At 41.2% G+C, this 22,904-nt stretch overlaps 1 protein-coding gene across 10 annotated transcripts in view; it reads left to right on the top strand.

The window, feature by feature from the left end:
- syne1b (spectrin repeat containing, nuclear envelope 1b) overlaps nt 1–22,904 on the top strand; it is an 86,950-nt gene that overhangs the window by 57,155 nt on the left and 6,891 nt on the right. For 6 of the 10 annotated variants that reach the window (XM_042437044.1, XM_042437045.1, XM_042437043.1 and 3 more), the window contains 47 exons: nt 215–394; nt 636–776; nt 1,318–1,431; nt 1,745–1,906; nt 2,296–2,490; nt 2,610–2,786; nt 3,794–3,985; nt 4,484–4,615; nt 4,952–5,052; nt 5,198–5,351; nt 5,474–5,602; nt 5,721–5,876; nt 6,177–6,386; nt 6,697–6,798; nt 6,922–7,041; nt 7,187–7,387; nt 8,045–8,218; nt 8,726–8,857; nt 9,164–9,360; nt 9,619–9,751; nt 10,454–10,636; nt 10,822–10,971; nt 11,296–11,472; nt 11,586–11,741; nt 11,876–12,031; nt 12,194–12,364; nt 12,486–12,619; nt 12,802–13,006; nt 13,340–13,522; nt 13,745–13,891; nt 13,993–14,147; nt 14,387–14,534; nt 14,625–14,719; nt 14,903–15,137; nt 15,439–15,633; nt 15,922–16,047; nt 16,410–16,565; nt 17,284–17,442; nt 18,006–18,172; nt 18,298–18,460; nt 19,087–19,274; nt 19,422–19,572; nt 19,704–19,886; nt 20,176–20,313; nt 20,769–20,960; nt 21,105–21,432; nt 22,423–22,491. In XM_042437044.1, coding sequence (XP_042292978.1) covers nt 215–394; nt 636–776; nt 1,318–1,431; nt 1,745–1,906; nt 2,296–2,490; nt 2,610–2,786; nt 3,794–3,985; nt 4,484–4,615; nt 4,952–5,052; nt 5,198–5,351; nt 5,474–5,602; nt 5,721–5,876; nt 6,177–6,386; nt 6,697–6,798; nt 6,922–7,041; nt 7,187–7,387; nt 8,045–8,218; nt 8,726–8,857; nt 9,164–9,360; nt 9,619–9,751; nt 10,454–10,636; nt 10,822–10,971; nt 11,296–11,472; nt 11,586–11,741; nt 11,876–12,031; nt 12,194–12,364; nt 12,486–12,619; nt 12,802–13,006; nt 13,340–13,522; nt 13,745–13,891; nt 13,993–14,147; nt 14,387–14,534; nt 14,625–14,719; nt 14,903–15,137; nt 15,439–15,633; nt 15,922–16,047; nt 16,410–16,565; nt 17,284–17,442; nt 18,006–18,172; nt 18,298–18,460; nt 19,087–19,274; nt 19,422–19,572; nt 19,704–19,886; nt 20,176–20,313; nt 20,769–20,960; nt 21,105–21,432; nt 22,423–22,491 — 7,612 coding nt within the window. The remainder of the gene's footprint in view (nt 1–214; nt 395–635; nt 777–1,317; nt 1,432–1,744; nt 1,907–2,295; nt 2,491–2,609; nt 2,787–3,793; nt 3,986–4,483; nt 4,616–4,951; nt 5,053–5,197; nt 5,352–5,473; nt 5,603–5,720; nt 5,877–6,176; nt 6,387–6,696; nt 6,799–6,921; nt 7,042–7,186; nt 7,388–8,044; nt 8,219–8,725; nt 8,858–9,163; nt 9,361–9,618; nt 9,752–10,453; nt 10,637–10,821; nt 10,972–11,295; nt 11,473–11,585; nt 11,742–11,875; nt 12,032–12,193; nt 12,365–12,485; nt 12,620–12,801; nt 13,007–13,339; nt 13,523–13,744; nt 13,892–13,992; nt 14,148–14,386; nt 14,535–14,624; nt 14,720–14,902; nt 15,138–15,438; nt 15,634–15,921; nt 16,048–16,409; nt 16,566–17,283; nt 17,443–18,005; nt 18,173–18,297; nt 18,461–19,086; nt 19,275–19,421; nt 19,573–19,703; nt 19,887–20,175; nt 20,314–20,768; nt 20,961–21,104; nt 21,433–22,422; nt 22,492–22,904) is intronic. The other 4 variants (XM_042437052.1, XM_042437047.1, XM_042437051.1 and 1 more) reach the window with 2 other exon arrangements.

Here is a 22,904-nt window from a genome sequence, read left to right as displayed (position 1 = left end):
GGATGAAATGCTGACAGTCAGTGTATCACTGTGTTGCAACAATAAAGTCACATTTTTATTTATGTAATGCTTGCAGTGAAGGCAGCTGGCTGTATATTTATTGAATTATACCTAATGAATTTAACCAACTCAATGTGATCTTCGTCTTCTGACTGTGACATCATTCTCTGTGCTGCATGATAAAATAATAAGTGAAACGTACTGTTTTGAATAGGAACTGGCCCAAAAGATCAAAGGTTACCAAGAGCAGATCGCCTCACTGAACTCAAAATGCAAGATGCTGGCAGTGAAGGCCAAGCACGCCACCATGCTGCTGACAGTAAGTGACGTGGAGGGACTACCTGAGGAGATGGATGGGGAGAAATCTAAGAAATCATCAGCACAAGCTGTGATGGTAAGAGAACATAATATACCACATAACATACTCAAACTGATGAAGCTTTGTGTTGCTTTTGTTAATTACATACGCTAATTAATAAACCACTTGAGTCATTTTGCTGTTTCTGACCTTTGCTCAAAGAGTTTTAATTCCTTTAATTTTACTAATTAAACTTTATGGCTGCTTTACGATTAATCTATCCCACTCCATCTTGCATGTCTGCTCTTCTGTTAATGTTTCTTGCATGGCGTGTCAGATGACTGCTGGTCGCTGTCACACTCTCCTGTCTCCTGTAACTGAGGAGTCTGGGGAGGAGGGCACTAACAGTGAGGTCTCCTCTCCTCCTGTTTGTCGCTCTCCTTCTCCCATCACTCACACTGAAGCCACTATAAGCAAGGTATCTGTCTTTTCTCTTATTCAGTATGGTCTCTCAGCAAAAATACACATACTTGTGAAATTTTTGGTTTCCATTTGGCCCATGATCTTTCCTTTTCAATGAGCTTTCCAGCTTTCCTTAATTTTTCAGTAATCTTTCTTGTGTCCTGTTTCAATGGTAACTGTCTAGTGAAACAAAACACAGAAGCAGTTATTAACTGAAGAAGATAAACACAAACAAAGGGGAGTAATAATGCATTTTTATTTATTGTCATTATTGGACAGTCCTTAGTGAAGAGGCAGACAGGAAACAAGGGGAGATAGATTGGTATGACATGCAAAAAAGATCCCTGGCTGGAGTCGAACCAGGGACATATGTTGCATTCGCTGTAACCATTCGCTTAACGGGGCACAATGCAAATTTATTCTACCCCTGCACCTGCAAGTTCATCAGCAGACTAACAATGAATTTTGGGCTTTGATAAAAGTATATCTGTCTGGCTGCCATCCGTTTCAGAGCTGCTGATGATAACTGCTGATGATGCTATTTAATGTTTTTTTAGACGGGACGAGGAACACTTACAAGAGCTCCAATCCAAGAATTATATGACCCAACGTTTGAGTCGGTGGCCCACTTAGATGACTTGCAGCGCTCATGGGAGACATTAAAGAATGTGGTATGTGAATAATACAAGATCCCACTGTGGTTGGTCATTTATTCTCAGTGACTGTTTTGTTACATGTTTTCATTAAAACACAATAACTCAAGTCTTTTTACCTCACAGTATGCACTTTTCTACAAACTAGTCAACTGGGCTAGTATGAATCTTACATTATTTAGAAGAAACTATGACTTTCTTTTATGTTTCAATAAGACATTTATAAGTAGATTAAACAAAAACAGTCAGTTAAAAATAAGGCTAAAATGAAATGTAATTGGCGAAATCTTCAAGCTCACGCTTTAACGCTCTCCAATTCATCTTCCAACAGATCAGCGAGAAGCAGAGGTCTCTGTATGAAGCTCTTGAAAAGCAACAGCATTATCAGGGTTCACTCCAGTCAATCTCTTCTAAAATGGAGGCTCTGGAGGCCAAACTGAGTGAGCCTCTGGAGACAGATAAGAGCCCAGATAGTCACATGAAAACCCATGAGGTGAGTCCTGTACTTCACAATATGTCTCGGATACCTTGATGTATAGAGAGATATGGCAGTGACAAACCAGGGAGTTGTCATACTGTACATCTGGGCCACACATCTGCAATTATAATGTCACAATTTACACTAAAGATCGTTTGTCTCAAAATTACATCACTGCCCTTTTAGTACTATGTTAGTTTGCTGGGGTGAATTGAGTGTTAGAACCACTTATATATTTCCTTACTCCATCTATGATATGATATATCCAATTTTGGAATTTATGACATTTATTGTATGACATACAAATATATGTAACATTATTCCCTATAAAGAAATGAAAATAACATAAAATTTGCAGTTTATATAAATGTAAAATGTAAAAGCTGGATCAATGTTTATTGCAGGATTTGATACAGGAGATTCAGAGTGTGCAGGAGGAAATCGACAGGCTGCAGACAAGCTTCACGGAGGATCTGGCCTCTGATGCAGTGGACTCAGACATGGCCGACCAGCTGGCCATGCAGTCCTCCCTTGCTGTTTTAGCAGAGAGGATGGCCACCATCCACATGAAGGCTACAGGGAAACAGCAGCTATTGGAGGTATTTATTGTGAGCCTTGTGAAATTACATATCCACTATTTTTAACTTATAGTTGTGTTTTATTATTACCAATATAGTACATTCATGTGGTAAGTAAAATGTGATGTGTCCTATGCCAGGAGCGTGTTAGTGACCGTCTGGAGGGCCAACGTCAAGAACAGGCCATACGGCATTATCTCACCCAGGCAGATGAACTGAACCAGTGGTTGGCCAGAATGCGCAGTGCCGTCACCTCCATCCTTGAACCCAAACCTTTAGAAGAGACAGATATGGAGGACCAGCTCACTGAATGTCAGGTAAGAGCTCCCCCTGCTGTTTACACATAGCATTGCGTGTAAACAAATACATTTGAACTATTACTTAGGATACAAATTAATTTATGAATAACATAAATACTGTATGAGGTTACTAAATATATGCCATAGCAGATTGTCAGGAGTGACATCGGCAACTCTGGAAAACTTTTTTTTATAGGTGGTCATCTGTTGTCCCTGGTCAGCACACTTAAGTCAATTTAGCAAAGGATTATTTACATCCATCTTATACTTCAATATTTCCTCTTATCACATATGGATGATCCCAGGGGGCCGGAACCTTTCCACGGGTAAACAAGAGCATTAGTGGAGTTAGAGGGGCATTCAGATGGCTGGGCTCCTAAGCGACTGGAGCACTAGTCTTAAGCAGATTATGCAGATGTCTCTGTGTGACAGGGGCCTGTTAGCAGCATAGGGCTGAGTAGTTAGGGGTTGTGGCTTTCAGATGATTAATAGATCCGACTGCTGGGATTGGTGTTGGTGACAAAGCTGCTAGAATATCCAAGTAGGGGAATCCTAGAGAACGGGGAGGGTGAGGCGGGAAGGAGGGATAGTTACTCTCTGCCGAAGCTATCGATCACAGGGTAGTGGCTTTGCTATTAGAAAACAAATGTTGTTTTTCCAAACACTGGAACTACATTCACTGATGGGCATCCTTCACTGTTCTGGACTTAGAATGGTGTTCTGCACATGGGAATCGCTTTTAAATTTGAGAAAGGGCATATATGCTACAGAGCATGGAGCGTGAAGGATTAGTGGTAATATGTTGCACACGAGGCGAGGTCGGAGAGGTGGGCCAAGGATGAGAGCAGAGGGAGAGCTCTCCCTGTCTTGTGGCCGGGGAAAGCTGCTGGAGTAGGGGGTTCAGCCAGACCCTGGCCCCCCTGTTTAAATGCCACTGTCTGGAGAGTCTGTTGTGTAGAGAGAAGAGCTGCTGTAGATGATGAGACAACATGTTTGAGCTGGCCTCTCTCCTTCTGCTGCTGCAGAACATGTTGCTGGAGATCGAAGAGAAGGTGCTGGCCCTGTCAGAGCTGTCCATGCACAGTGAGAATCTGCTGCTGGAGGGCCGGACGGAGAACAGAGAGGAAGCTGAGGAGTTGGCCAGAAAGTTACGTACTTTGAAGGGTGGCCTGTTGGAGCTGCAGGGGATGCTGCAAGACAAGCAGATTAACATCCAGGTGAGGTGGCTACATGCTTTAAATGTTGACATACACGCAAGTGTGTGCTTGTGATGCAGAATTTTTGACAATGCCTCAATTTGGTTTCAATCCCAACTGTGGCTACCATGCTCACAATAAATAAAGATATTTTCCAAAATAACATGTAAAATTTTCTGTCTAGCTGCAACATAAAGAACATTTTTATACTTGGACTTGCACAATCCCATTCATAATGGAATAATAATACATTAGGTTGACCTAAGTGTCGAGTCCATTTGCTATCTGTCTACTAGCCAAAGATAACAAAAAATGAAAGGCCAGCTAAGAGAATATTGAATGTTTGTCCTGAAGCTCCCATGTGACACCTCTTTGCTTTAGCATTTTTTATGTACACTGACAAATTTGCTAAACTTTTTCAGATCAAAATGTAATTACTGTCTTTAACGGTCTTGCTTCCTTGCTGATGTGGGTTCCTTAAAGAATGCTTATTTTACAATATTTTGTCTGGTCATGCAGGGCTCTCTACAGGAGCAGGAGGACAGTGAATCAGACTCCAGTCTCTCTCAGAGTCCCAGTGTGCAGGACTGGCTGGCCCAGGCCCGGACCACACGTTCCCAACAGCACCAGGACAGTCTTCAGAGACAGAGGGTACATTTTTACATACTTTTTGAAACATTTTTTCAGTACTCATTCTGCATTGCAATGCACAGGACAGAGTCAGTTGCTGAAACTGATACTGAAACTGAAATCCCTTTTCTGAAACTATGTGATATTACATTTTGGCTGTGCCTACTGGCTTATAGTGCAGCACACTTGCACTGGAAAGTTGCTTCTCTGCTTGAACAATAAAATAAAAATGCCATCTTAGTAAAATTAAATAAAAATACCTTTGTACTATTGTACCATTAATGTGATTCAGAGGCTGTGATAAAACTATTTAATGAAATATAACAGTTGTTGTTGTTTTACATGTTTGTTCTTTAGGAACTGGAGGAGCAGCTTGCAGAGCAGAAAAAGCTGCTTCAGTCAGTTGCTAGCAGAGGAGAGGAGATCCTCATCCAGCAAGCCTCACCCAGCAGTACCAGGTATTTTATATCATATTATGTCATTCTCATATGCATATATAACTCAAATTAAATAGCAAAATGTCAAGGTATATATGTAAGTTATGATTCCTGTGGCAGATTATAACTGGAACATTAATTTGTTCATGTTTCTGTCACCGTGCAGTACAACAGAGCCATTTTCACCAGAAGCTTTGGTTGAGAGGGAAGCCCAGGCTGCACGGGAGCAGATGAAGCAGAGATGGGAAAGCCTGAGACTCGAGCTCAAAACTAAACTGCAGCTCCTGCAGAAAACCCTGGAGCAGGACCACAAGCAGCCGGTACATACCCTCTGATATTATTATTGTTAGCACATGTCGTAGAAGAAGCAAAGTATCTTTGTTGTTGTTACTCATTTTTAAAGCAGAGGACTGTTGTTAAATGTTTTCTGTTTCATTTGCAGGTTTATTCCAGAGCTTCTCGTGTGACCCCAGCTGGGTCACTGTTTAAAGGAGAGACCCAGGCTGACAAATCCTCCCTGAAGACTCTATATGACAACTTCAGACAAACCATAGAGGACATGACCACTCAGGTTTCTACTATTTCTATAACAATATTGTATATTTGTAACACATTACATTGCAACATTAGTAAAGTACGTAGTTCAACATGTTTCAATGGAAATTGGCAACACTCTTGTGTGTACATAGCCCGGTGGTGGTGAGACACAGGTGGCGCAGATGGAACAGAGGCTCTACACAGCTGTGTCATCCACCTCCTCCTGGCTGGATGGTGTGGAGAACAACGTCTTTTCTGGAGCAGTGCTGCTGGCTGAAAATACAGAGACCCAGCTACAAAAGCAGGAGGTACAATCAAGCTTTATGTGTGCTGCTTCATTACTTATTGCCGAAGGCCTAAGATAACAAATCATATGAGCCTCACAATACCCATGACCAAGGATTTACTAATATTTCATCCATACAGGGACTATTACTGATACATTATGTGGTTGAAGTTGAAAATTTTGCATTTTGGATGGGTAAAAAAAGTAAATGTAAAAAGATAAACCCATGTCTGCACTGCCAATGTAATCATTTTGCAGTTGAGTGTTTTGGGTTTTTTTTGTATTTTTTGAGTATTTTTTTTGTTTCTGGTCTTCTCTGCAGACCTTGGAGAATGATGTGAGGCACATGACGGAGGAAGTGAAGCTCAGCCAGGCTCTGCTAGCTGGGTCTTCAGGGTTGAGGCAAGAGGACCAGGCCCTATTAGAGGACAACCTTGACTGCCTGAAAGAGAGATTAGGAGCTCTGGGTTGTGCTCTGGGACAAAGCTGTGACCATATGAGGACCAGGACACATGAACTCACAGCCTACCAGGTTTGCTAGATGCCAGAGTTTTTTTATGTTCTGTTTTCTTGATGAATGTTTCCTATAAAACCAAAATATTGTATATAGTCAGATTTGCATAGCTAACAACTGTTACTGGGAAATTTTCCCTCCTATCATGTAAAGTCAAGTTTATTTTTATTGAACTTAATCACAGCTGGTCTCAAAGAACCCACAATGAACAATAAATAATAATGTCTATATACCCATATATCATATCATAAAACAATGCATTTATGTACTACTGTAGACTGTACACATTAATATAAATGTTCTATATTTTGTCTTCTGTCTAATACAGACTGAGTTGCAACTTCTCCAAACCTCTTTAATTGAGACCAAGTGCCAGATCCTACAGGCCTTAGCTGGAGCCATGGATAGACCAGCCTCAAAACAACTGGAGGTAATGCAAGCTTTGGCATAGACATGCACACACACACACACATACACTCTTGTCGTCTCCCATCAAGGCTTACAGAAAAACAAATAAATTGCTGTCATTCACCAGTACTTTAATTTCTCGCAGGTCATTGTCAGTGCAGAAGACAACCTGAAAGACTTTGAACAGAGGATCACAGAGCTTAAAACCAGAGGAGCAGCGCTACAGGCAGATCAGATATCAACTAACAAACTACTGAAACTACAGGTAAATAACATCACTGACAGCGACCAATAAAAGTTGCTCAGGGTGAAAAATGTGCAGTAAAACTTGTTCAGTACAATTTTTGAGTTATTTTTAAGTAATGACTTAATGGTATAGTAAAAAAAAAAGTCTTCGTGTGTATTTTCAGGATTCCTATGAAGAGCTGGTGATGACAGTGGGCTCCCGGCGCAGTGGGCTGAACCAGAACATGGCTCTGAAGGAGCAGTACGAACGTGCTTTGCAGGATCTCACTGACCTGGTCGATACAGCTAAGGACAAGATGGCTGCTGATCAGAGGATTATTGCCAGCTCTGTGGAGGAAGTCCAGAATCACCTGGACAAACATAAGGTTTGGTCAACTTGGAACTTTGCTTAGCTGCAGCAGTAGGCTTAAAGCTGAAGTGCGGCACTTTTGTCATCTGGCAGTGAGAGTAAAGGGTGTCGCTCGGCTGTATTTGCCTGACACAGGCATGCAGCATGCTTTCATGCACACGCTGAATGACACAGAGAGGGCCGGTAAAAATAGATATGTTTCGACAGTCCCAAAAATGTATTTTTTGACTGGGATTTTCCAGTACACCATTGGCCGTAACATACTGTTGCGTCTGTAAAACGGTGGATACAGTGTTTTGAGTGTCACTCAATCTCCACGAAATGACTCGTTTCACTATCAGAATTTGATCCATTTGGTACAATAACATTTAGAAAGTCTAGAAGAGCCACACGATTAACGGCTTAACTGACAGTGCGGGAATGTCACGCTCAACATGAGATTTAAAATCTCTGTATACTGTGAAATACAGGGAGATTTATCTGGCGGTGATAGGCTTAATCAGTATTGTGTGAACTCGTTTGGCAAGGGCTTGAATGTATTGGATGTTCATTTATATGTAAAAGTTCCGCACTGCAGGTTTAAGGAATATTTGTAATCAACAGTGTGAAACACTGAACCCAAAGAGAAAAGAAGAACTGCTCATTTGTGTGTGTGTCTGCTTGTGTTTTCTAGGAGTTCTTTCAGGGTCTGGAGTCACATATGATTTTAACAGAGACATACTTCAGGAAAATCAGTGGCCTGATGCTTCCCATAGAGAGTCAGACCCTGGAGGAGACCATGGCCCAGGCTCAGAGCGTCCTCAAAGAGGCACACAGTAAAGGTGTTGAGCTGGAGTGTATCCTGGAGGTGAGAGAGAAAACACAATTTGTATTAATTGATTTTTCAAGTGCCGAATGGTTTTGACACTATTGTTAATATATGTTTCTTGCTTGAAAGAAATAGATATTCACGAATAGAAAAAAATTCTCCCAATACTTTTGTTTCAGAGCTAAAGCTAAAGAAGTTTTACACACAATGTACTGGAAAACTTTTTTGCCTTCATGATATAAGAGCACAGCAGTTGCTCAGGGCTATGTTTTCATATATTGTACAAGTAGGAATATACAAGTATACAAGTGGGAAATTGGTTAGTAGTTGTTACCGATGAGAGGAGAAAACTTCGCAGAAACATAAAATTAATATTGACCAACATTGGTTTAAGAAAATATTGGTATTTGTCATTGAGTAGTTTTGTCAGCAAATATGTCCATTTATAATGTTCTTCACAGCTTGTTCACAGCTAAGGAATTGCTGACAGGCTGAATTTGACTTTGTTTTCTATGGTTTCTTGTTTTGTTTTGTTTTTTTTGTCAGACTTGGTGTCGCTTGGTGCAGGATTACCAGAGTCTGAATCGACAATTGGAGGCAGTTGAAGGAAGTATCCCTACTGTTGGCCTGGTGGAGGAGACGGAAGAAAGGCTCATGGACAGAATCTCATTGTATCAGGTAAAAGTGATATCAGAAGATACGGGATACTAACACTAAGTGGCTTCCATAGACCTCCTTGTCTAGATATGATATAGTCAATAAAGTGGGAATAAACACAGAATATACACTTTTGTTTTCCTGTGGGAGGAATGCTTCACATTCATTTCTGGAGTCTAGTTAGTTGAGATTTAAACACCTTTATCAAAGGCACCATAGATATAGTTGTAGAGGGAAAAAGGGCTTCTCAGGTGGTATCGATCCAGCTACAAGCCCACTTTTTTAAGATTTCGGTTTCTATTTGCTCCTCCTCCATTCTGTGTAAAGGGTCTTAAGGGTAGACTGACAGAGCACCAACACAAGCTATACCAGGTGTTGGATGAAGGCAAACATCTCTTGCTGTCGGTTTGCTGTCCTGCACTGGAGAATCAACTTGCGCTGCTGGGGGAACACTGGCTCAACAACACCGCCAAGGTCAACAAGGAGCTACAGCGCCTGGAGGCCATCTTAAAACACTGGACCAGGTTAGAAACACGTCAGAGTCAGAACTGCTTTTAGGCTTTAAATACAAATGATATCCCATAGATACATTATGAACATCCTATTTAAGGCATCACCTTTAAGAAGGGGCCTTAAGATGGAAACCGTAGCGACGGGCATTAATTCCCCAAATCTGAGTCCATGTTTCAGATTCTTCATTGTAATACCTGTAGGTAAACTTTTCTAAACTTATTATCTTTTCTTGGAATTGTTTTCAGTTTAGTTTGTGATTTTCTTCCTAGGTATCAGAGAGAGTGTGCAGAGCTTAGCGAGTGGCTGCAGTCTGCTCTGGATCGTCTGGAGTTTTGGAACACGCAGGCAGTCTTGGTCCCACAGGAGCTGGAAACTGTCAGAGACCATCTCTCCGCTTTTCTTGTGAGAAAACGGACAATGTTCTTTTTTTTTTACTTTGTATTTTTTCTCATATTGATCCACAGGTTTTGGTTCTTTTCCAGAAACAGTACTGCTAGAACTGTTAGCGCTGCCCACAACTAAAACAGACTTCCCCTACTCCGCTAGACATGTATAGTAATTCCACTTTTGTTATGCTACATTGTGGGGAAACTTTTAGGTCATCTCTACATTTATATGTATGTAGTTATACTTACTAAATTGCTGCTGGGACATCAGTCCTCAACACCCACCTGACTTATTTAGGAACAGTGGACAGCCACAGTGCCTCAATCAAGGGCAAATATAGGAGAATTCTTAAAGATGTACTCTGCTGATTTAGTACTGCACTGTCATAAAGTTGGGGAACCGACAAGGGATGAGATGTTAGAATAATCATAATCGAAGCAGCAGATGCCAAGATATTCTGACTTTTCTGAATTTCCCATAATGCAAATGGATAGTGTCTTTCATTAGACCCCACACTGCCTCCTAAAGGAACACTTCTTTCAAATCTCACACCTCCAGTTTGTAATGTTTGTTTGTAATTCTGTTAAAAAATTGTTAGTCTTACAGCCCAAGCTGACGTCATCAGCTTGTCGTCATTTACATACATGAGGGGGGAAAAGAAGTGAGTGTACTTTTGATTGTATACTAGTTGGTGATTCCTGCATTTGTCTGTCTCAGGAGTTTTCCAAGGAAGTTGAAGGTAAATCCAGCCTGAAGAGCTCAGTGGTAACTGAGGGCAACCAGCTGCTGAGGCTGAAGAAAGTGGACACGGTGGTGCTGCGGTCTGACCTTGCACGCATTGACACTCAGTGGAGTGAGCTGCTCACACGCATCCCAGTGGTCCAGGAGAAGCTACATCAGGTATTGTCACATGCGGCCAGACTGAACAGGCTTAGCTGCTCAAGGGCAAATAGGATTACCTCTTTCTGCCTCTTCACCTGTATATAGAAGTTTTCAGACAAGGTTGCCTTCAAACTAGCAGCATGTGTATTTTTTCATCTTGGGTATTTAATGTGCTTGTTCAATGGGTGATTTATTTTTCTTAGATCCAAATGGAGAAATTGGCTTCCCGTCATGCCATATCTGAGCTGTTTAACTGGATATCATTGATGGAGAATGTCATTGAGGAGGATGAAGAAAATCTTAAGAGTGCAGTGGGATCAAATGTGATTCAGGACTACTTGCAAAAATACAAGGTAGTGTACTTTCCTGTATTATAATGCTTTTTAGTTACATATTAGATGCATTTTAAGAATGCAAAACATTTTATTTTTAGCTTTTGCAAGAAATAAAAGTCAACCGGTTGGCAAGGAATGTTCCAAAGTATTTTTCTTAAGTTAATATATGTACAATATGTTCAGTACCTACATGGTTGAATACATTCTGGTTTACCTTCTTGAGTATTTCATGCATGTTCTCTTACTAACCTGATTACAATGTTGATGCAATCTATGATTTTAATGATGAATCTGTCATTTTGATTGTGAATCTACTGGGTGTTTTTTTTTTCCTCCTTTTAGGGCTTCAGAGTAGATTTAAGCTGTAAGCAGCTGACTGTGGACTTTGTGAACCAGTCAGTACTGCAGATCAGTGGTCATGATGTGGAGAGCAAGCGTAATGATAAGACAGACTTCGCTGAGCGTCTGGGAGCAATGAATCGACGCTGGCAAATCCTACAAGGCCGCATTAATGAGAGGGTGAGGCCATAACCACCGATACTGTTAATGAAACATATAACAGAAAGCAGAACGACCATTGTCAGTTATTTATGCAAAGTGTTCATGGTTTATTTTGCTTAAAACACGTGTAGATCCAGTTCCTGGAGAGCCTGTTGGATATGTGGCTGGAGTATGAGAGCAGCGTTCAGGCCCTAAAGTCCTGGATGGGAAATCAAGAAGAAAGACTAAAGAGGAAACACAGAATAGAGGACTTGACATCTGTACAGAATGCTCTAAAGGACTGCCAGGTAGGCCTCACTTACTGTGACAACACTGATTCATCAAAACATATTGTTCCCCTTACATGTTGTTATTATTATCAAAATTTTTTGAGTTAATGTTTATTTTTATTAAGTTAAAACCTTTAATCAACTTTTTTTAGGAAATGGAGGAGATAGTGAAGGAAAAAGAGAAAGAGCTAGAGAGGGTGGAGGAGCAGGGTTGCGCCCTTGTCCAGAACAAAACCGACGAGGCCTGTGCTATTGTCATGGAGACGCTCCAGGGTGTCAATCACACCTGGGCTAACCTGGACCACTTGGTAAGCTGCCCTATTCTCTTGTGTTTTTAATGTGGTACTTAGATTATACTCCATCTGTTCTGCTTTACTCTGTTTTTCCCTGTTGTTTTATTTTTCTCTCATCTAGTGTTGAGTATCACAGTGCATTTTGTGACTCACCTTTAATGAAATGTGTTTTTACAGATAGGGCAACTAAAGATCAGCCTGAAGTCAGTGCTGGATCAGTGGAGTCTATACAAGCGGGCTTCAGAAGAGATCAATGGCTACCTAATGGAGGGAAGGTACTCCGTGTCTCGTTTCCGCCTCCTCACAGGCTCCCTGGAGGCTGTTCAGCTGCAGGTGCAAAGTCTGCAGGTATGTTGGGATGAAGAGACATTTAATTAATTGTACAACAATAACCATGTCAGCTGGCTGTAGTCATGAAGACAAATGTGTTTATATTAATTGCATTAATATTCATTTGTCACATCTGAAGGATTTGCAAGAGGAGCTGGAGAAACAGGAGAGCAGTCTGAGAAAGTTTGGTGCTGTGACCCACCAACTGCTGAAGGAGTGTCACCCTTCAGTGTCAGACTCCCTCAACAATGCCCTTAAGGACGTCAATGCAAGGTGACCTTACTTAACTCTAATATATTTTTTATATATTTTTTGCCTGTTTAAACAATAACAAATATATATTGAGTAAAATCCAGACAATTGTTTTGATTTCACTGATTGAGGTGTGACCCAATGTTCAATCCTTTACATTATCCTTACACTGGTACATTGATCCATGTCGTTGTTGCACTTAGATGGACTGGCTTACTGGAGGAGATTGCAGAGCGTCTGAGGAGCAGCAAAGCCCTGCTTCAGCTTTGGCAGCGCTACAAGGAGCTTTATGAGCAGAGCTGCAACAGCATCCAGCTGCAGGAGGAAAAGGCAGACCAGCTCCTCAAGACTGCCTGCAGCAAGGACATCGCTGACGAGGAAGTGTCCGACTGGATTCAAGAATGCAGCGTGAGTGAGGCCATAGCTGAGCCAATGTTGACTCATTTTAAACCAAAGCAAACACTCAGCCTGTTCCAGGGCTTTATTCTGAAAGCCTGTAATAAGATCATCATGTCTCTTTGTCCTGCAAGATGGGAAACATATTTATTGCTATTGTGCTGAAGAGTTTAGCAAATTTTTGGTAATTTTTATTGAGTTTTATTGAGTGTTTAATAATGTTGAAAAAGTCCCCAGCTGTGTGCCTCCAAATTGGAGTGTATACTTTTTCCATGTAGGATTTTGTTTCGTTTTTTGGGTGAAAAAGACACTCTACTCTAAATTTTATGGGCACTTTTGTCTCAGGAGGTCCTCCGTTCCCAGGCTCCAGTGCAGGCCTCCCTCCAGGTTCTTCAAGAACTGGGAGATCAGCTGAAACAGCAAGTGGACACGTCAGCAGCGTCCGCCATCCAGTCAGATCACCTTTCTCTCACCCAGCGGCTGGCTGCTGTGGAACAAGCCCTAACTAGACAGCTCACCACTCTGCAGGTAAAGAAAAAAAGATTTATGACTCCAAGTTTAGCATTTAATTAGTTGCTCAACTAGTTACTTGGTCAACCAATCAGTCAATCATCTTTCATTTAAATGAACATATTTTTAACCAATTTATTGTACTCCACTGTACTTTTACAATTCAACAAAGCAAGAGCAGTGCTAGTTCATACTGAATCATGAATTTCACATTTTGCTGATGTTTCTCTTCCACATCAGACTGGAGTCCAGGATTATGAAACCTTTAATGATCAGCTGGATTCTTTGGGAAACTGGGTGGTTGAAGCTGAGGAGGCTCTGAAGGTGCAAGATCCCAACGGCTCCACTGACCTGACCGTCATCCTAGATCGCATGGAGGACCTCAAGGTTTTTTTTGTTTTCTATTTGTCACTTAGTTGAAAAAAATCAACTTTACTGATTGGTCTGAAATGAAAAAACCTAAACATTTTTCTCATGTCCTTCTATAGAGACTCATGCTGAAGTTCAGCAGTATGGCACCTGAATTGGAGCGTCTTAATGAGCTTGGTTACCGGCTTCCTCTCAACGATTCAGAGATCAAACGGATGCAGAACCTCAACAGGAGCTGGTCAACAGCCTCAGCACAGACCACAGAGAGATTCAGGTATGAAACACAAAAAACAATATTCACACATTTATGGTATGTTTTCTGAAAGGGGGTGGATTTTAAAATGCTGTAAATCTGGTACAGTTTCAAGACATTGTACAAACTGTAAGACAAAAATGTAATAATGAAAGCATAAATGACACCTCAGATAGACAGTTAAAGTCTGACTAAAATGTTGAAATGCGTGGGCATCAAAGTGACTTTTTTTTCATCATCTGGTGTTTGGTTTCTTGCAGCAAACTCCAGTCTTTCCTGCTGCAGCAGCAGACCTTCTTAGAGAAATGTGAAACATGGATGGAGTTCTTGGTCCAAACAGAAGAGAATCTGGCTGTGGAAATTTCTGGGAACTACCAGAGTTTGATGGAGCAGCAAAAAGCCCATGAGGTTAGAGTTCTTTTTGAAAAAGCTATGTTATTAATCATAAGTTTTTGTTTATCTATCATTCATCTCTGCTATTATTTTGTTGTCTTCCAGTTATTCCAAGCTGAGATGTTCAGTCGCCAACAGATCCTTCACTCCATTATCAGTGATGGACAAAGGATGTTAGAGCAGGGTCAAGTAGATGACAGGTAACGAGCCCAAATCTACCTACAATCTAATCTAATTGTTTCTAATCTGTTTGCCATTATTCTGCCCACCACTGATTGTCTAATATGAAAGCACTCAATCTTAATTGATTACTAGACCTGTTAAGTCCATTACTCTTTGTTTACCACAAAACATCACCACTTCCTTACTTCCATCTCCTGCAGAAATGAGTTCAACCTGAAGTTGGCTCTCCTGAGTAACCAGTGGCAGGGTGTAGTGCGGCGTGCTCAACAGAGGCGAGGCATCATTGACGGTCTGATCCGCCAATGGCAGCGCTACAGAGAAATGGTAGAGAAGCTGCGTAAATGGCTGGTGGAGGTCTCCCACCCTGCAGAAGCCCTTCAGACAGGGACTACTGTTCCTCTGCAACAAGCCCGCTCCATGCTGGATGCTGTCCAGGTATATATTGTTAAAGTGATTTAATCTAGATGTTGTAGGACAAAAAGGACACACACATTTGATAATGAGTCCAATGAGTCCATAATGAGTACATAGATTGGGTGCAAAGGGGGCTTGAAAACTTCCACATCTGACACACTCACATTTTTCTAAATGTGATAAACCTTGTCTATGTGATACCCCAAATAGGTGAAGACAAACTGCACTATCATCTACTACTATTAGCACTATTATCAGTAATAGGTTTGTAGCTTGACAATTAAGAATTCCTGTAACTGAGCGATTGTGCTTTCTGATATAGCTGAGGGAAAAGGTGCTGCAGCGTCAGCAGGGCAGCTACATCCTGACAGTGGAGGCCGGCAGACAACTGCTCCTGTCAGCTGATAGCCGGGCGGAGGTGGCCCTGCAGGCGGAGCTTACTGATATCCAGGAACGATGGAAACATGCCAGCGTCTGCCTGGATGAACAAAAGAAAGAGCTTGCCACCTTGTTAAAGGTATACCAAACAAATTGCTAGCAGCCTGTTGAGTAAAGGAACCTCAGGGGTTCTTGAAGTTATACTATTAATCTTTTATCTGTAGGAACATTTTGCATTGTACGAAGTTTATGTATTTGTCTTTTTTTCTTGTTTTCCACCAAAAGGCCCAAGCAGCTGTTACTTGTGATAACAATTATGATACTGCAAGATGATGAGAAATTGAGGCAACATTACTATTATTTTGCTGTTTGACTTTCAGTTGTATAATACTGATGCAGTTGCAACCATTGTTTGTGTTTTATACAGGACTGGGAGAGATGTGAGAGAGGTATCGGTGGATCACTGGAAAAACTTCGAGCCTTTAAACGGCAGCTCTCTCAGCCGCTTCCTGATCACCACGAGGATCTTCAAGCTGAGCAGATGCGCTGCAAGGTAACAGTGGTTCCCATCCTCGAGGCATTTTATAGTATTTAGTCAAGTGAAAATTACACAACAGAAATTACACTGATATCAAAAAAGCTTAAAATCAGCATCCCTTGGGGGACCTTGACCTAAAAAATGTAGATAGAATTATTTAAGAAAGTTGCCTTACTTGTAAAGCTATTTAATTTAAAATTTCTTTATGTAAGTATGTACTTACTTGTACTTACTTTTGCTTATCTACTTGCTACATCTCAGATTGTTTGATCCTTTTTGAAATGCATATTGTGATTCTCATACAGGTCTTCCTGGCCAGCTTTGTCTGCAAATATTACAAATGTCGGTAATGTTACTACTGTATGTGTCATCAACAGGATCTGGAGAATACGTTTGATGGCTGGACTGGGGATTTGGCCCATCTGACTGTGCTGAGGGAGTCGCTGTCTTGCTACATCAGTGCTGAGGACCTTTCTGTCCTGCAGGAGCGTATTGAGCTGCTGCATCGACAGTGGGATGAAATCTGCCACCAGGTACAGTGCATTTCACAGTACCTCTGCATAGCTGATTTTCTGAATGTAGTGTAACTGGTCAGCTACTGGAGAATTATCCAGATAAAACTGTGCATAATTCTTACAAATAACTTCACAGCCATGCTCTGTATCACACATTATCAACCATGTAACACTTGAAATATTCCTAGCTGTCACTACTTACACTAGTCTTGTCTCTGCAGTTCCTTGAGATACCAAATGGTGGTGCTGGTATCACACAGATTCATAAGACTGTTATACTTTGGTCAAAACTAGCTTATCAACATATGGGTGTACGACTAAATACATACATGACTAAACAACAAGAAGACAAATGTGTTAGAACAAAATGTACTGTATGAACTGTTCCTGGCATGTTGCTACAAATTTTAAAAAAGGAACTTTGCTGTCTCCATCAGTTGCCTCTGCGTGTTAACTCTGACTACAACATAGAAAACCTGAAACCTCAAGCGGATAATGTCTTTTCACGGTCGCATCCTGTGTGGAGTAGATAAAACACTCAAACAGGAAACACACAGAAGCAGACACTCGCTGCTCGATGCAAATGAATCACTCAGTGTGCAGTGATCTCTGTAGCACAGCTTCCTTTTGAGACTTTTTGTCATGAATTTCCTTTTTTTGCAATTTAACATGCACAGATAAATAGTTTGCACAGTAATGCGCTTAACTGTTGTGTTATATCACTGTGCCTCTGCAGCTGTCACTGCGGAGGCAGCAGGTGAGTGAAAAGCTGAATGAGTGGACTGTATTCAACGAGAAGTACAAGGAGCTCTGCGAGTGGCTCACCAACATGGAGAGCAAGGTCTCCCAAAATGGAGACATCAGCATTGAGGAGATGATCGAAAAGCTCCGCAAGGTAAATAGACATATACTTGAGCACTGTCATCTCAAATGTATCTAACATTTTAAATATTTACTCACGGTGACTGTAACAGATACCAACAAGTTCACTCACTTCTTCATGGTTTTACTGTCTGTGTTAAATTTGACACCAGTATTTGTTTTTAAAAATGCTGCTAAGCTACGTCAAGCTAGTTATCACCATCTTGGTTTCTGCTTTTTGTCATTATTTTGTTAATGCCCTCTCTAAACCTCTGTGTGTACTACACCCAGTGAAGCACCTGTCCATCCTCTTTGATTCAGTGGTTGCCTCAGTTATAATCACACTTTGCTGCCATTGATGACAGTAGAGGAATTGCTTATGTTGCTGCAGAAGAAGAAAAGTACAGAATATTATACCTGAGCAGAATACCTGCATCGAACTAACTATAACAATGCTCTAGCTGCACCTGTGTTTTCAGCCACTGTGGTATTTTTTACTTTTTCAGATCTCATACGTTTCCTGTTTGTTCACCGGTCATGAAAATGCTCTGCTTGTAATTCTCTTTATGCACTGGTTGTATTGCATTGTGTCCTCAGGACTACCAGGAGGAAATCACTGTGGCAGAGGAAAACAAGCTGCAGCTGCACCTGCTGGGAGAGCGCCTGGCCAAGGCCAGTCACCAGAGCAAAGCTGCTGAAATTGAACAAAAACTCACCAAAGTCGGCGACCGCTGGAAGCACCTCCTGGATCTCATCGGAGCCAGGTGAGGAGCCACACACACACTGGCTCCTGAGTAGCTTAAATAGTCCAGTAATTTAATCTAGCTCATGCAGAATAATATAATAGCATTAAATAGTACTGACAGAATTTCATGAATTGTGTTAACAGAGTAAAGAAGCTGAGAGAAACTCTGGTAGCGGTGCAGCAGCTGGACAAGAATATGAGCAGCCTACGCTCCTGGCTGGCCCACATCGAGGCCGAACTATCCAAACCCATCGCCTACGACTGCTGTGACTACCAAGAGATTCAGAGGAAGCTTGATCTGCAGCAGGTAATATAATATACAGTACAGTGTATAAAACATGTACAATACTACATTATAGATTGTAATATATTATTGTAGCAATTCCCTGTTTACCTGCAACTTCAAACTAGCACTGAGAAGTTGCAGTTGTTTGCCCCAAATGTTGGCAAGAAGGTAATAATTGTAATCTTTTCCTTTTTCTCCTTCTTTTTCTTTAAATAAAATTAAAAAAACACTATATGTGTATCTGTGAACTACAACAGTAATAAAGGACATGCAGGCCCATACAGCAGCTGAAATGTAGTTTATAAAACTTGAATGGGAAATTCAATTAGTGAAATAATGCATTGTTAGGATTTTCTTTAATTAGGAAGTATTTTGTCAATTAATTATATTTTATGATCCTTTAATGGCAAATGAGCTGTTTTATTCATAGTGGCTGGACTGTATCTATTAATGGAAGGACAATAATGCTGGAGAAACAAGAAAAACTGAAATTTTTCAGTTAAATCAAAAGTTATTGTTGTAAAGTTTCACACCTTTCTCATAAAGTAGTTTTCTATTCACTATTTTTTCTCATTGTCCTTGTCATTCTCTTATTATTACACTCTCACACACACACAAACTCTCTGTCTCCCTTTTTTGCCCCTCAGGAGCTTCAGCGTGACATAGAGAAACACAGTACTGGAGTGGCGTCTGTCTTGAATCTGTGTGAGGTGCTTTTGCACGACTGTGATGCCTGCGCCACGGATGCAGAGTGTGACTCCATCCAGCAGGCAACACGTAGCCTTGATCGCCGCTGGAGGAGCATCTGTGCCTTGTCTATGGAGAGGAGACTCAAGTAAGAAGATAACATACAGTCAGATGTTGGTTTAAAACAAGAAGAGCAGATAGAAACTTTGTATGGATGAAGACTAGGTCACTCTTGTTAATGTTTTGAAAATGACATTTTCCTAACTAAATAGTCACAAATATTTACCTTTGTTAGGATTGAGGAGACGTGGCGTTTATGGCAGAAATTCCTAGATGACTTTGCACGATTTGAGGAGTGGCTGGCCACTTCAGAGAAGACTGCTGCTCTGCCCAACTCCTCTGGTGTACTCTACACTGTGGCCAAGGAGGAACTTAAGAAATTTGAGGTACAGCTATTTCAAAACTATCAACTGTAAGCTATTTTAAACGTAAACTGAGATAGGAAAAACTATTTTTTCTTGACCCAGAAGGAGGACGTGTTGATAATGAATGTGTTAATAAAATTTTGTTTCTGTAGGCCTTCCAGAGGCAAGTCCATGAAAGCTTGACCCAGCTGGAGTTAATCAATAAGCAATATCGCCGCCTGGCCAGAGAAAACCGCACTGACTCTTCCTGTCGCCTGAGGGAAATGGCCCACGATGCCAATCAGCGATGGGACAACCTGCAGAAGAGGGTGGCATCCATCCTCCGCAGGCTCAAGGTACAATAATATGTACACACAATTATCATAGTCATATTCTTATTTAATTCAAATTCATGCTTTCACATGCATTGCCCTATTTTTCTGTGTTAATTAGCTGTATCACTGACAATAATGAAAACAAATGTTAAAGATATCAATCATAATGTGTAAGTTAACCTAAACTAATGAAGCAACCGAGAAAGCTTCACTGAGCTTCACATATACTATATACAATATAATGCATGTGCTTTCACACTGTTCACGTGTAGATAATTCTAACAGCAGCATCTCTGTTTAAAATATGCAGCACTTTATTAGTCAGAGAGAGGAGTTTGAGACAGCCAGAGACGGCATCTTGGTGTGGCTGACAGAGATGGACCTGCAGCTGACCAACATTGAACACTTCTCTGAATGTGACATTCAGGCCAAGATCAAACAACTCAGGGTAAGTTTGTCACAATTTTTTCACATCTCTTGTCCTCGCAGGACGTCTAAAGCAACCTGGTTTGAAAAGTGCCTGCAAAGCATACTCACATATCTCAAGGCCTTGAGATATATTGAAAAAGAACCAGGAATTTCTAGCTCTTGATATGTTTGAAAAGTATTTATCTACTATCTATCTATGGTTTTAAACACTTGTCATCTCATAAATTCTTAGATCTATCATTTTGAAGAGCAGCTAGACTGACATTGCGTAGTTAATATGGCAAGATGACTATTACTATTATAATACACAAGTCATACTGAACATTACAATTATTAAATCAAATCAGGAAATTAACATCTGGGACTAGTCAGGCATTTTGAAATTGAGACTATGAAAGAACCCCCGTGTTTAGCATGAAAAACAGAATTAATGAGGATTTGTTTATCTGTCTGCTTCCTCCTCCTGTCCCACAGTCATTCCAGCAGGAGATCTCGCTGACTACAGCCAAGATCGAGCACATCTTCCATCAGGGGGAGGCACTAATAGAGAAGAGTGAGCCTCTGGATGCTGCTGTCATTGAGGAGGAGCTGGAAGAGCTGCAGCGCTACTGTCAAGAAGTGTTTGGTCGAGTGGAGCGCTACTACAAGAAGCTCATTCGCCTTCCTGTAAGACCAAAGATCATAGCAAAGCATACCAAAGATTTTATGTTTCCAATTAATATGATAATTCACTATTTATTGTGGCTTGATTAATATTTTCAGTGATCAAATCATTAGCACAAACTGTATATGTCTTTCCTTTTTCACCAGCTTGCAGATGATGATACCGAAGTGTCATTCTCGGACCGTGAGCTGGAACTAGACGAGCCCGGTGATCTGTCGAGCCTGCCGTGGAGTGAGCGTTTGGGCGATGGCTTCCTGTCTCCTCTGCCCTCCTCCGGCCGCTCAGCCTCCCTGGCAGCCCAGCTCCGGACAGAGCGCTCAGGCAGGGACACCCCAGCCAGCGTGGACTCGATTCCCCTCGAGTGGGATCACGACTACGACCTGAGCCGTGGGCTGGAGAGCGCCAGCAGGGCCCTGAGAGAGCAGCAGAGCGAAGAGGGAGAATTCCTCCAGCGGCCTGCCTCAGCGTTGTCAGGTCAGTATCCATACACACACAGCACATACTGCTTAAAGTTGAAGAGATATTTTCAGACTTTAAGAAACCACTGCTTAAAGTGATGCAGCATCTAGATGCAACCTTTGTCACTGGTTGCATAATTATATGAATTATGAACAGTTTCCCCTCTAAACGTCTCAGCTTGTTTCACTGGAATAGTTGTTAGAAGCCCAAAGAGGTAAAACTATCAAGTATTACACCAGAAAAAACAAAGATGAGAGAAAAACGAACAGAAATATGAGCATCAGGACAATATTCACTGCCCTATTAATTGTCATGATTTATTTTGATCCTCAGATTTATCTTTTGACCCATTGAATTGGTTATGACCCCCAAGTTGGGAACCACTGCTTTAATCATTGCATCATCAAGCATCATCTGAATGCTTTAATAGCTGACCCTGACCTGTTGGTACCCAGGGAGGAGGAAAATAAAAGTTTGCCTACAGGAACTTCATGTTAGCAAGACCAGTGAGGATAACAGTATAAAAGAAATATCTGAGAAAATTGCACGTAGCATGCTAGGTGACAACTTAGCTAAGACAACATCTTGACTTCTTTAAAAGACAGTTAACTATATTGAGGTATTTAGATCTCACTTTTCAGAGACATGGATGGACAGGGATCACTCACAGTTTGTTATAATAGACATTTTAAAACTTGAAACATACATGAAGACAATGAAACAAAAAAAACACCAGGATCACAATTTCAAGCATGGGCCAAGAAATATTAACTAATATTTAAATTGTTCATCTGTCCTTATTTCTAGTGGCTGGGTAAAGCTTGCTACATGTCACATTGAAATTACCCCAAAAGCAATAAGAGAGTCATTATCAAATGCATTTCCTGTGATTGATAACCGATCTCCACCTAGTGTTGCAGGCAAATACCAGATGTGATCAGTTAATGGAGTCAAACAGTGTAATGCTCACTGCTGAATGTGTGTACTGTACAATGTTTCTTCCAGATGTAGTGATCCCAGAGAGCCCTGAGGCCTATCTTAAACTAACAGAACAAACACTGAGGTCCTCCACTGGTAGGCAACAGCAGACCCCAGCATGCCACAAGTGTTTGGGGCCAGAAATAACAGCCACACTCTGAGTGTTATCACACTTAAAGCCTCTTCACCGGCTTGGACTTTGATTTGCGTTGATTTCCTCTGTTATACACACTTTGGGCACACACTGTAACCAATGGCAACACTTTCTAACACTGGGGGATAGGATCAATTCCATTTTTCCTTCTTCAGTTCACTGGTTCTGCATTGGTCTCTAATTAAGCAGAACCAAAATGGAATTCAGCCTAACCCTTCTTTCTAACTGGCTTTCTTACTTTTGTTTGACTTGCAGTGTGCTGTGTAGCTAACCTCTTTGGATTTTTTTGACGTGCATTTTTTGTTTCAGAAATGCATGTTGTAATACTGTCACAGCGAACAAGTCTGAACTCTGA

Source organism: Thunnus maccoyii, chromosome 16 (assembly GCF_910596095.1).
Source record: "Thunnus maccoyii chromosome 16, fThuMac1.1, whole genome shotgun sequence".
NCBI classification, from domain to species: domain Eukaryota; kingdom Metazoa; phylum Chordata; class Actinopteri; order Scombriformes; family Scombridae; genus Thunnus; species Thunnus maccoyii.
The sequence above is the reverse complement of the archived record's forward strand: the minus strand, read 5'-3'. Positions and strand labels throughout refer to the sequence as shown.